General features: G+C 41.0%; 1 protein-coding gene across 1 annotated transcript; it reads left to right on the top strand.

Moving 5' to 3' along the window:
- Positions 1 to 7,968: 7,968 nt before the first annotated feature.
- On the top strand, positions 7,969 to 11,711 carry LOC107722343 (microfibril-associated glycoprotein 4-like). Its single transcript, XM_016530671.1, has 5 exons — positions 7,969 to 8,171; positions 10,383 to 10,584; positions 10,659 to 10,755; positions 10,843 to 11,010; positions 11,455 to 11,711. Exons 1-5 carry the CDS (start codon positions 7,969 to 7,971, stop codon positions 11,709 to 11,711), a joined length of 927 nt encoding a protein of 308 aa, XP_016386157.1.
- The last annotated feature ends 2,109 nt before the right edge of the window (positions 11,712 to 13,820 follow it).

The raw sequence follows: 13,820 nt of genomic DNA, 5'->3' as shown, positions 1-13,820 counted from the left end.
AATTAGCAGCCGCTGGCTTACATTGGTCATGTTACTGAGTGTGGCTAAACGAACGCTTTAACTACTTAAACTCCAGTAAGCGCTAAAAATGAAACTATATGCCTTTACTAGGCTAGTTAAATGATCCAGTAAAAGTCGAATGAAATAAAACGATCAGCTGCACTTACCTCTGCTAAACTGTGAACTTGATCTGTGTCTCGCGCTGATGTTGTACATCTAGGAAGGCACGCGCTTTATATGCCCACAGCGGGTTATGATTGGTCGATTGTGAGGCTCAAAGCTGATTGGCTAAAGAGAAGGACAGACACACTGATGAAATGTGACCAGCCAGGAGAGTCTCTAAATACAAATCCGAGGTGACGATTCGCAAATGCACATTCAACAAGCAATTTGTAAATGTAAAACATTGAAAACTTTGTGTGCTCACTTGTATATGTGTATTAACAGTGTTTTGCGTTTGTGACATGAATTTTGGTATGCATTCGACCCGACATGAGCTCCAGAATCAAAATATATCTTCTATGCCTTAACACAGAGTTATTTATATAAGTTATTAACTTTAGCGCAAACATCTGTGCATATTTGACCCATTGGTGGCGCTAGAGGGTTTGAGATAGAGACTCCAATTTTGTTAGGCTATGGTTAATGTTCACCCAGAAGAAAGAAAAAATGTCAAATGGTATCTCTTTGGATTTGAGACTTTAGTCTTTGCAACTTTACAGATCTTCTTTATGCACCAAGAGCTTGTAACACTCCAAAGAGAAAGGAACAATTGAAATCGCATCATATGACCCCTTTAACATTTTAAATGTTTCTGCTAGATATAAATGAGGTTACGTGAACATCAAAAGACTCCTTCTTCTCACATTTGTCCCCTGAGAGAAAAACTATATTATTCTCAAATTTGTCTCCTTGAAAGCAAAGATCTTAGCAGCTTTACAAAGTGTGCACCAAGTTTAATGTCTCGTTTTGAACTCAAACATTTGTTAATTAAGTCAAGGATTTGATCATAAGCAATAAACCATGACTTTCAGCAAAGAAAGCTCCAGGGTTACTGTTCCTGTAATAAGACATCTGTAAGCCAGTTTTAAAGGCATCTGGTACAAAATTATTATTTTCAAGAACAAATGATGTTTTGAAAGAAGTTACAGCATGGCAATAAAGAGATCTCCCATGTTTCTCCCACTACATTCTCATTTGTAACTATTTCTCTCAGAATCTTCTCATGTCTCATTTGTCTTTACGTATATTTCTCCTAATTTTAGCAGAAACATCTGAGTCGCTGTTGATACTAACATGAGAGATACATAAGAATCACAACTATGTCTCCTGAGCTTAGAAAAAGCAACCACTGAGCAATACATTTTTACTCTGGGCAGGCTCTCCTCTATCTGCCAATTTTCACAACTTTTGACTAAATAGTTCTAAGGACTGCCATAGACTTCCATTCAATAATAACAATAATAATAATAAGAAGAAGAATACAGCTGAAAAGCATCCATTCAGGGCCAAGGCACTGCAAACACAGCAAATACATCTTTTGACTGCATGTTTAACTTGCATTTAATTTGCATCCAAAATATGTGTCTTTGTAATGTAAATGTCTCTTAACACAAAGCAGGAGTCTGAGAATCTGACAGATACAAAGAGTGTTTGTGTCAGACTGAAGAACACACACGGTGAGTCACTGCTTTATTCATCATTTACATTTCAAAACATTCAGACATTTATTTAACATTCAGAAAATAAACAAAATATCAAATTACACTATATGAAAAAATTTCTGTAATTTTCATCTAGATAAAACTGATCTCTGCTGTGATCTTCTGAGGAGAGATTGAGAAGATGGCAGTAAGTTCATCAATAACTACATTCCTAGAGATGCTTTCAGTGTGATGTTCATCTCTTTCTCTCTGTGTCTCGTGTAGATGTTGGTGTTTTTAGCAGCTCTTCTTCCGGTTGTACTGATGAATGAATGCAGTCAGGATGAAAAAGACTGTTCTGACCTTTATAACTCAGAACAAACAGTCAGTGGGGTTTACTCCATCTATCCAGCAGGAGACATTCCTGTCTCAGTTTACTGTGAGATGATCTCAGATGGGAACAATGAAGACAACGGAGCATGGATGGTACGAATGTGACTTTAGATCATTGTAACGTTGGTTTTGGGATTTGTTTTTTGTTCATTGTTTTCATGTCCCTTATTTTAAAATTTGTCATAGCCTTGTTTTCATGTGCCTCCCTGTATCCTCTTGCGCTACCTGTTAATGTGTAATGTTTGCATTGGTTTAGTGTAGTCATGTGGTTTCTAGTTCTGTTTTGTCATTGGTTGGTTTATGTCATGTGACCCACATTGTTTTGTATATATAGCCTTCATGTTGCTATTGTCTCTTGTCAAGCTTTGTTAAGTCTTGTCAATGCTCCGTCCTCCTTGTCATGTTTATGTTTATTTAGTTCATGTTTGTTTCATTAAACTGCACTTGGGTTCTTCAATTCGCCTTCAGTGGACTATATGTTACAATCATTAAACACACATCAGAACATACATTATGAATCATATATTTGTCATGTGTCTGTTCTGTTTCAGTTAATCAGATTAATTCAGATTCTCTTGCATCGTGCACATTATACAGCACAACACATAACAGAATACCGGACCTCCAAAAATGGATTTACCTGCTGTAGGTTTCCTCCTGCTCGAGCAGGGGGATCGCTCCCTCGAGGACCACAAAATGGATTTTTAGGCTTAGCATTCCTAACTCACTACCCGAATAGCTGCCTGTGCACATTGTATTATGCCAGACTCGACGAAGGCTAAGCTTTCTGGGGAAGGTCCTTGAGGGAGCTTTGCAGCTCATGGGAAGTGGGTGCTGGTGAGTTGCGGCTTTGACTTCACCATCTGCCCTGCTGAGGAGCACACCACCAGCCCCACTCCTGATCCAGTGTTCAGTCAGCCATCAGCACGCTGCAGAGCCCACGGCAGATGGAGAGCCTGAGCCTTCTGTGATACATGAGCCAGCGCAAGAGGATGTGACTGAGCCCATCATTGCCCTGAATCAAGAGCCTTACGTTTTGATTGACCAGTTGTGTGTGCCGGCAACAACGTGTGACGCCGTGGGATTTCTCGTGGAGCACGAGGGCATGGAGGAAAGCCCCGTCCACATTCCTGCCGTTAAGGGTGAGTTGCAACTGGCCTCTGCAGTTTGGCCTTTTGAATTATTTCGAAGAAGATTTACCACTTTTTCTCCCGTCTCCGCTCGTTCCGTCCAGTTCAGAATCTCCCGCTGGTTCCATCCAGCTCGTATTCTCCAGAGTACCCACCCGGCCTCCCTCTCTCAGTACCTCTTCCAAAGCCAGCCAGTCCATCAGTCCCATCTGCGCTGGTTCCCATCAGCTCCTCAGCTCTTCCCTGGTTTATTCCACTCTACTCTGTGGATCCGCCTCTGGCCTTCTGGTCTGTAGCTCTGTCCTGGCAAGTGGATCTTCTAGCTCCACCTCAGGTGTCCGAGCCCTGGACTCCACACCTTGGCCCTCCGACTCTTCGGCTCCTCCTTGCCTCCACACTCCCTTGGCTCCACAGGGGTCCGTCAGTCCTTGGACTCTGCCGGGCTCCGTTGTCCCTTCGGCTCCTCCTTGCCTCCACACTCCCTCAGCTCCACGGGGGTCCGTCAGTCCTTGGACTCTGCCGGGCTCTACTGTCCCTTCGGCTCCGCCTTGCCTCCACACTCCCTCATTTCCACGGGGGTCAGTCAGTCCTTGGACTCTGCCGGGCTCTACTGTCCCTTCGGCTCCGCCTTGCCTCCACACTCCCTCAGCTCCACGGGGGTCCGTCAGTCCTTGGACTCTGCCGGGCTCCGTTGTCCCTTCGGCTCTGCCTTGCCTCCACACTCCCTCAGCTCCACGGGGGTCCGTCAGTCCTTGGACTCTGCCGGGCTCCGTTGTCCCTTCGGCTCTGCCTTGCCTCCACACTCCCTCAGCTCCACGGGGGTCCGTCAGTCCTTGGACTCTGCCGGGCTCCGTTGTCCCTTCGGCTCTGCCTTGCCTCCACACTCCCTCAGCTCCACGGGGGTCCGTCAGTCCTTGGACTCTGCCGGGCTCTACTGTCCCTTCGGCTCCTCCTTGCCTCCACACTCCCTCGGCTCCACAGGGGTCCATCAGTCCTTGGACTCTGCCGGGCTCCGTTGTCCCTTCGGTTCTGCCTTGCCTCCACACTCCCTCGGCTCCATCTGCCTTGCCTCCACACCCCCTCGGCTCCACGGGGGTCCGTCAGTCCTTGGACTCTGCCGGGCTCTGCTGTCCATTCAGCTCCTCCTTGCCTCCACACTCCCTCGGCTCCACAGGGGTCCATCAGTGCTTGGACTCTGCCGGGCTTCGTTGTCCCTTCGGCTCCGCCTTGCTTCCACACTCCCTCGGCTCCACGGGGGTCCGTCAGTCCTTGGACTCTGCCAGGCTCCGTTGTCCCTTCGGCTCCGCCTTGGTCAGTCATCATCCTGCCTCTTCCATGGTCTTCCACTCCTCATCTCTCCATCCCTTTTGCCTTGGTTGGGCTCCTCCTACCCTCCACCTTGGTTCTCTTTTGCATCAGCTCCACCTCAGCCCTTCAGTGTCACCCCAGCTCTCTTTGTCCAGTGTTACTTGTATATATTTCAGTTATGTTGTGCTCTCTCCTGCTAGCTCCTGTGTATTCCTGTTGGTTTTATTATTAAAGACTGTTTGTTGGATTTTCCTGCGTCGTGCACATTATACAGCACACAACACGTTACAATATTCTTAGGCTGTCTTTTTTAACATGGAATTACCTGACATGAACACTTACACTTCTCGCATCATTAATTATCGCAAGTGGAGATCTATTGAGCCCACTGATTTTTCAGATTTTATTGACTCTTCTTTATGTTCTGTTTCTCTGTCTGATGATCTGGATGATAAAGTCTCTGTGCTTAATTCTGTTCTCTTGTCTGGCCTGGACACGCTGGCTCCCTTGAAATCACGATCTGTTTCTTTTGTACGCTCCGCTCCTTGGTACAATGATGATCTGCGTGCTATGAAGGCAATGTGTCGTAAAATGGAGCGTAGATGGCGCATATCAGGTTTAACTGTTCATCACCAGGCCTGGAAAGACAGCTTACTTGAATATAAGGCTGAAATTGTATCAGCTAAATCTGTTTATTTTTCTCAGATAATTGTCAGCAATCAGAGAAACCCTAAACAACTGTTTCACTCAATCAACAAGCTGCTTAAAAATCACAGCCTCTCTAATGTTCCTGCTTCAACTCACTTTTCTAATATGTTTTTGGAGTTTTTCAGCACCAAAATTGATAATATACGTAACATATTATAACTACTCATACTTCTGCTGCCTCGTCCTTAAATATTTCTGCATTTTCTGGTATTTCTCTCTCTAACTTTGCTATTCATGACTCCCAGTCTCTCTGTAATATGGTTTTGAAAATGAAAGCTTCGACTTCCAGAGTTGATCCGATACCATCTTGTCTGTTCAAATCATGTCTTGATTCCCTTTGTCCTGTTGTTTTCAGAATTATCAATGACTCTCTGTGCACTGGTGTTGTGCCAGCAGCACTTAAAATTGCTGCTGTCACCCCTGTACCAAAAACTAACAACATAGACTTTGATAATCTGATTTGAGAGAATCCTTCTCTTGGGGGATTTCAACATCCACATGGATATAAAAGACTCCACAATAACAAAATACTTTTTGTCCATATTGGAGTGCTTCGAGTTAAACCAACTTGTGGACTGTCCTACACATGACAAAAGCCACACTTTAGACCTTGTGATTTCCAATGGTTCATTTGTGTCTCAGTTGTCAACCTCTGATTTAGGTCTGTCTGATCATCGGGCTGTCTTTTTTAACATGGAATTACCTGACATGAACACTTACACTTCTCGCATCATTAATTATCGCAAGTGGAGATCTATTGAGCCCACTGATTTTTCAGATTTTATTGACTCTTCTTTATGTTGTGTTTCTCTGTCTGATGATCTGGATGATAAAGTCTCTGTGCTGAATTCTGTTCTCTTGTCTGGCCTGGACACGCTGGCTCCCTTGAAATCACGATCTGTTTCTTTTGTACGCTCCGCTCCTTGGTACAATGATGATCTGCGTGCTATGAAGGCAATGTGTCGTAAAATGGAGCGTAGATGGCGCATATCAGGTTTAACTGTTCATCACCAGGCCTGGAAAGACAGCTTACTTGAATATAAGGCTGAAATTGTATCAGCTAAATCTGTTTATTTTTCTCAGATAATTGTCAGCAATCAGAGAAACCCTAAACAACTGTTTCACTCAATCAACAAGCTGCTTAAAAACCATAGCCTCTCTAATGTTCCTGCTTCAACTCAACTTTTCGTCCCATCTCTAAACTTCCATTCCTCGCCAAAATTTTAGAACAAACAGTGGCTTCTCAATTGCTTTCTCATCTTTCCTCTAATGACCTTTTTGAGCCACTTCAATCTGGATTCCGTAAACTCCACAGCACTGAAACAGCATTAGTTAAGGTCACTAATGACTTGTTAATGGCTTCTGATTCTGGTCGTCTATCTATACTGATTCTTCTTGATCTTAGTGCCGCTTTTGACACTATAGATCACTCTATTTTAATCACCCATTTAGAGACTGTCTTTGGAGTTTCTGATTCTGCATTGAAGTGGTTTAAGTCCTACCTTTCTAATCGCAAGCAGTTTGCTGTGATGGGTGGTTGCAGGTCTGAGGTAGGTGTGGTGCACTCTGGTGTTCCCCAGGGATCAGTTTTGGGCCCTTTACTTTTTAGTATTTACATTTTTCCATTTGGCCAACTTTTAAGAACTCTTGGTCTTAACTTTAACTTTTATGCCGATGACACTCAGATCTAGATACATTCAAAACCTTATGTCAATATGCCTGTGTCTTTTCTTTCTCAATGTTTTACTGAGATTAAAAAATGGATGTCTGAAAATTTTCTCTGTCTAAACAGTGACAAGACTGAAGTGATGCTTATTGGTTAACCTCACCATTTGCGCAAAGCAGAGTCCGTAATCTTAAGTGTGGATGGCTCTGCTTTACAGTTTCAAACGAAACTAAAAAATCTGGGGGTGATATTTGATGCCAACTTAACATTTGATTCGCATGTTCGTAATACAGTCAAAACATATTTTTTTCATCTCAGAAACATTGCCAAATTACGTCCCATGTTGACTGAAAAGTTAATCAACACTTTTGTTTTTTCGCGTATTGATTATTGTAATGCTTTGCTGGCTGGAGTTTCAAAAGCTACCCTAAGTAAATTACAGTTGGTACAAAATTCAGCTGCTAGAATTCTGACTAGGACCCGTGCAAGGGAGCACATCACACCTATCTTGGAAAAATTGCACTGGCTTCCTGTTAGTTTTCGTATTGATTTTAAAATTCTCATGCTCACTTATAAGGCCTTGAATAATTTGGCTCCTCAATATTTGTGCAAGCTTTTAACCCCCTACACCCCTACATGTGCTCTACGCTCTTCTGAAGCTGGTCTTTTAACTGTTCAAACAACTCGGCTAAAAACCATGGGTGATCGGGCTTTCTCTTCTTTGGCTTATAAATTGTGGAATTTCCTGCCCTCTGAGATTAGGAATGCAGAATCCCTTAGTGTTTTTAAATCGTCCCTTAAAACTTACTTTTTTAGGGTAGCTTTTATGTGATTACTTTGTCTTTTATTATATTGGCTTTGTATTGTTTGGTTAGTTCTTTACTGCCTGTACTGTTGTGTGTATCTTTTAACTTCATATTTTGATATGTATGTAAAGCGCTTTGAGATGCTACTTTTAAAGGTGCTATATAAAATAAAGTTTATTATTATTCATGTCTCTTAAAGTGAAGGGACTATTGGCACAGAAGCACAAGGATGGACTCGGTAAGCGGTGTGACCATTTCAAGTACAGGGTCTGTACAGTTCATGCCTGGAACATCTGGAGGAGTTCTCCTCTTTCATGTGGATGGATCTGAGTGAGACACCTGACTGGAATGACATTGAGGCCTGTATCAAATACCTGGGAGAAAAGGGGGTGCCAATTGATGATGCAAAGTGCTTTGATCGGGTCACCAACCTGAAGAAATTCACAGAAAGGTGTAACAGTGATGGAGATTTCAGTGATCTGCAAGCACACAAGGAGCGGACCAAATATTTTGAAAGGTCCAAAAGCACAGATTTTCATTCAGAGCTACTGAAGATTGCAGTTTTTCTGGTTACACTTTATTTCGATAGTCCACTTTAGACATTCTACTAACTATAAGTAACTTTGTAACTACATGTCAACTAATTCTCATTAATTTGCAACTACATGTCTACTAACTCTCAGAGTAGACTGTTAGGGTAGGTTTAGGGTTAGTAGAATAAGTTGACAAAGAAAGTGTTAGAAGATATTAAGCAGACAGTCTACTAATACTCTACTAACTGCTAGTTGACATGTAGTTGTAAAGTTACTTACTGTTAATAGAATGTCTAAAGTGGACTATCGAGCTCTCTGGAGCTCTCTGACCCGAAAATGACTGTCTACTGTTCCCATCCAACCTGACTGAGCTTGAGAGTATCTGTAGAGAGAAATGCCAGAAAAATCCTCAAACGGACACACTGATGAAACCAGACCTGCCAGGAAAGTCTCAAAATACACAAACACAAATCAAAGGTGACTGTTTGCAAATGCACACTCAAGAAACAACTTGCAAATATGCAACATTCAAAACTCCGTGTGCAGACTTGTATGTGTGTTTTGCATTTGTGAAATGCATTTCGACAATGCATATTTGGTTATGAAAATATTAATTGCTGTTTGAAAATATATACCTTTTTCTTTGTGAATGAAAATGATCATAATTTACGTTGAACAGCAATAAAAATATTGTCAAAAAAGTATATCAGCTCTGTTGTTGCTCATAAATAGCTGTAGCGATGTTGTCAAGCTGTTAAGAGCCTGGCTCCTTACCAGTACTCCAAAATTGTGTACATGAAATACTGATTAATGGGCTAGGGAGCTGATTGAGATGCACCCATGGTATGCATTAGACTGGACATGAGCTCCAGAATCAGAGAAATATTTAGCTTCAAAAGTAATGTTCACCCAAAGGAAAGGTAATCTCAAATGTTTCTCCTAGACATAAATGAGGCTACATGAACATCAAATGGAGACTTCTGCTTGTGTTTCCTTCTTCTCACATTTGCCTCCAGAGACAAAAACTCTAATACTCTCACATTGGTTTCCGTTAAAGTTTAGAAGAGATGTCAACAACACACACTGTGCTCAGATCTTCCTCCTTTGCTAGAGATTGTGGTGCTCTCACATGTGTTTAGAAGTGATCTCAACAACTTTACAAAGTGTGCACCAAGTCAAATGTCTCAGTATGAACTCAAACATTTCTTATTACCACCATATAATATGAATTAATAATCAAAATAGTTGAGGATTTGGTCATAAGCCATTCAGGTCCAGGGTTACTGTTGCTGATAAAGGCATTGGGTACATGACTATTTAAAGGATATTTTCAGTATTTACAATATTAGGACAAATGTAAAATGTAACATGTTTCACCTAAAATAAAATTGAAGACATCTAAAGACAAATAAGAGTCATATAAGACACATAAGAGAATCAGTCCTTATTATTCTGAGCTGAGAGAATATATATATATATATATATAGGCGTCTCGAAAGAGATTACAGCAAGACAATAAAGCGATGTTTCTCACACCACATTCTCATTTTGGACATTTGTGTTGGAACTTAAGGAACTTAAGGAGAGACATCCGAAGCACTGGTGATACTAAAATGAGAGATATATGAGAATCACAACTAAGTCTCCTGAGCTTAAGAAAAGACAACCACTGAGCAATACATTTCTCCTCTATCTATGTGCCTTTTTTTTTTTTTTACAACATTTGACCAGATGGTTCTATGGACTGCTTCCATTCAAACAGCAATCAGGGCCAAGGCACTGCAATCACAGCTTGTGACAGCATGTTTAACTTGCATTTTATTTGCATCCAAAATATGTGTCTTTGTAATGTAAATTTCTTCTGTAACACAGAGGAGGAGTCTGAGAATCTGACAGATATAAAGAGTGTTTGTGTCAGACTGAAGAACACGAATAACACAACAAACGGTGAGCTACGGTTTCATTCATTTATCTTACAGAACATTCGGACATTTATACAACTCTCAGAAAATAAACCGTCCAAATATGAATATATGAAGATTTTCTGTTATTTCCATCTAGATAAAACAGATCTCTGCTGTGATCCCCTGAAAAGAGACTGAGAAGATGGCAGTAAGTTCATCAATAGCTACATTTCTGACAGTTTCAGCTTCATTTCAGTGTGATGTTCATCTCTTTCTCTGTGTCTTGTGTAGATGTTGGGAGTTTTTGGCGGTTTTTCTTCCAGCTGTACTGATGAGTGAATGCAGTCAGGTTGAAAATGACTGTTCTGATATCTATAACCCAGGACAAACAGTCAATGGGACTTATGCCATCTATCCAGCAGGTAACGCTCCGGCCTGGGTTTACTGTCAGATGATCTCAGATGGGAATGAAGAAGATAAAGGAGGATGGACGGTACGACTTTAGATCATTAAACACACATCAGCACATTCATTCTGAATCATATATTCTCTATAAACCCATCACAGGTGATTCAGAGGAGAATGGACGGCAGTGTGAATTTCTATCGGCCGTGGAATCAGTACAAGAGAGGATTTGGGAATGTGGAGGGAGAATACTGGCTGGGTAAGATCTCACAGCGTGTGTGTGTTTGTGTGGATGTTCATGTCCAGTGTTTGGTTGAAGGTGTTCTTCATGTGTGTGTATGATCAGGGCTGGAGAACATGTACCAGCTGACACGTAAGAACAAGTACATGCTGAGAGTGGATCTGGAGGACTTTCAAGGAAATAAAGTGTTCGCTCTGTACTCGTCCTTCTCTGTGGATCCTGAAGCTGACGGCTATAAACTGCATGTTTCAGGATTCACTGATGGAGGAGCAGGTAGGACACTTTCATTTATACTCAGTGTTGAGTGTAATGCTTTACTAAAGAAATAATTGCTGTAATTTAATTACTTTTCTGTTGAAAAAGGAAAGGATTACTCTTATTTTTTATTTAACGTCTAATGTTATAATGTATGTTTTTTTTATGTAAACTCTTTGGTTAGTTCAAGGATAGTTGATGCAATTTTATATTATTTGTTTCAAAGAATTAAAAGCTAGAGTTTCTTGTATTGTTCAACTAGTCGTGGTTAATATGGGATTTACAAAGCAATTCAATACTTTTCAGAGAGAGTAATTAGTACAGTAATCTAATTACACTGTTGAAGTTGTCAGTAGTTAGTAATTAATTACATTTGAAAGTAACTTACCAAACACTGTTTATACACATGAAAAGTCATTTCCATTGAGTTATTGTTCTCAGTGATGCTCTTCCTCTCTGCAGGCGACTCTTTATCTGAGCATGATGGACAGAAGTTCACAACCTTAGACGAAGACCAAGACTCCGACGACAACAACAACTGTGCCAAACTCCGTCTCGGGGCATTTTGGTACAAACACTGCATGAAGACAAACCCCAATGGTATGTATATATGGGGAGAAGATAACACCCATACCGGCATTGGAAATGTATGGAAGACCTGGAAGGGTTATGATGTCGGTATGAAATCCATCTGTATGAAGATCAGATCTGTGCCATAGAAACATTGACGCAACAAAACAATCAAATTAATGTTTAAGGGTTTCCTCTTCTCTATTACCGGTGTAACTTTATAAATCATGTAGGAGTCACTCTTTCTCAAAAATGTATGACTGTTTGTAGTGGTTTTCCTATAACCAGGGTAGGGTGGTAAGTTGTTCTCGACTCAGATTAGAATAAACAATTTCCACAAAGCAATGTCTGTTTCTTGACTCGTTAATCTAATGGATAAACAACATTTACAAAACATGTGGAGCTATGGTAAGAACCATATGTCCCTGCCACCCGTACCTGTCCAATACAACCTCAAGGGAAGGTTAATATCGTGTGATGTGCACATCGCATCTCTAGTGTTGAAATAATCATTACATTTAAACTCCTACACCCTGACTCCATAATATCAATCCACAATTAAACAGCATCTACATAAAAGGAGCCATAAACGTCTTTGTACTGAAATTCCGATTCGGCTTTGGATCTCATCATCCAGCAATAAACAAATGCACTTTTATCAGGATAGGTTTAGATTATTCTTCCCAACTGGAGCTGAGAGGAGCTATACGATCCATGATGACAACAATGTCTCCCACCATTAAACTTATTTGTGGCTTTATCCATTTCTTCCTGCATGGCCCAATTGCTGTTGTATATCCTTCAAGATAAGTTGGGAAATAGCCTGGTCCTGTTGTGGATTTTTCTTGGGTGCGGCCAATGAAGTGGAGAAGCAGAGTTCCAGATGTCAAAAAATAAGACTTTATTTAACAAAGAAACAAAGCCGGGAAGACAGTCACAGCATTCCAAATCATTCCAAAGTCTCTGTTTGTCAGCTTATATTATATACCCTTTGTTCTCTCCAAATTTGGTCATTTTCTGTTTTTTCTTTGTTCCGGTTATTTTTTATTGGTTATAGATACCTGATTTGCCACAATTGTTTCCAACCCTTTTGGCCTTGTTTTCTAATGGTGGAATATGGTCCAATCAGCCATTTTTGTAAAAAAGCTTTTATTTCATTGGTTGGTAGTGGTCACATGAGGAGGTGTGCGTCAAATCCATCCACCTGCTCCTGATAATATTAGATTATTTCATGTTTACTTCTACTGTCTACTGAAAGGTCCATTGTCTAATGAAAAGACCATTATACGTGTTCCTGATAATATTAGATTATTTCAAGTTCACAGGTATACTGTCTAATGAAAGGTTTACTGTCTAATGAAAAGACTATTATTCGTTCTATGACATCCAGGGTTAACATAATTCAGCATATTAATTTATATATTGATTACTTTCATTTTCACATAATACTTCAATAAAATTACACAATAGTCCTTGGACAAAATAACAGGACACCTTTCTTCCTCAGGCATGGCAGCCTTTTTCCAGTTCTCGATCCAGCCTAAAGATGTCACTTTTTTTTATAGTAGCTCCTGCCTCCAATGCAGTAATCTCATCCGAAAATCTCTCTTGTTGATAATACTCCTTGACTTTGAGCATCCATATTACAGAGTTTTAAGACTTGCAAAATCAGAAAAGTAGCTTACAAACTGACTGGTAGGCGTCTCTGCAACCTGGCAGGCAAAGGTATGTGCAGTGTAGTCCACTTTGACCTCTTGGTCATCTAGAGGTACACACAGAAAAATAAGGGGCCAGAATTGTACCTTTTGGGGTACAAGAGCTTGTCCCTTAAAAGGACATATTTGTACCTTTTTTACCCCTAATAGGAACATATTAGTACCTTATTACTACTCTAAGGTACTAATATGTACCTATTAGGGGTAAAAAAAAAAAAAAAAGGCACAAATATGTCCTTTTAAGGGTACTGCTCCAGGGACACACTGTTGTACACCAAAATGTACACTTTTAAACCCCTTTTTTTCTGTGTGTACTAATAACTGCATACTGGACTTGGGCCACTCTTCTCAGTACCCCCTCACTGCAGAACACAAGATCCAGGGGGCATGGTTGGATCCACATCGGGGGGGTGGAGATGGGTGGGTTTAGGGGTGGATATGGGTTGGTTTAGGGATCAGGGGGTGGAGATGGGTAGGTTTAGGGGTGGATATGGGTGGGTTTAGGGATCAGGGGGTGGAGACGGGTAGGTTTAGGTATGTCAG

Source organism: Sinocyclocheilus rhinocerous, unplaced genomic scaffold, assembly GCF_001515625.1.
Source record: "Sinocyclocheilus rhinocerous isolate Xijiao unplaced genomic scaffold, SAMN03320098_v1.1 scaffold161, whole genome shotgun sequence".
Classification (NCBI taxonomy): Eukaryota; Metazoa; Chordata; class Actinopteri; order Cypriniformes; family Cyprinidae; genus Sinocyclocheilus; species Sinocyclocheilus rhinocerous.
This window is presented reverse-complemented; position numbering and strand designations above follow the sequence as displayed.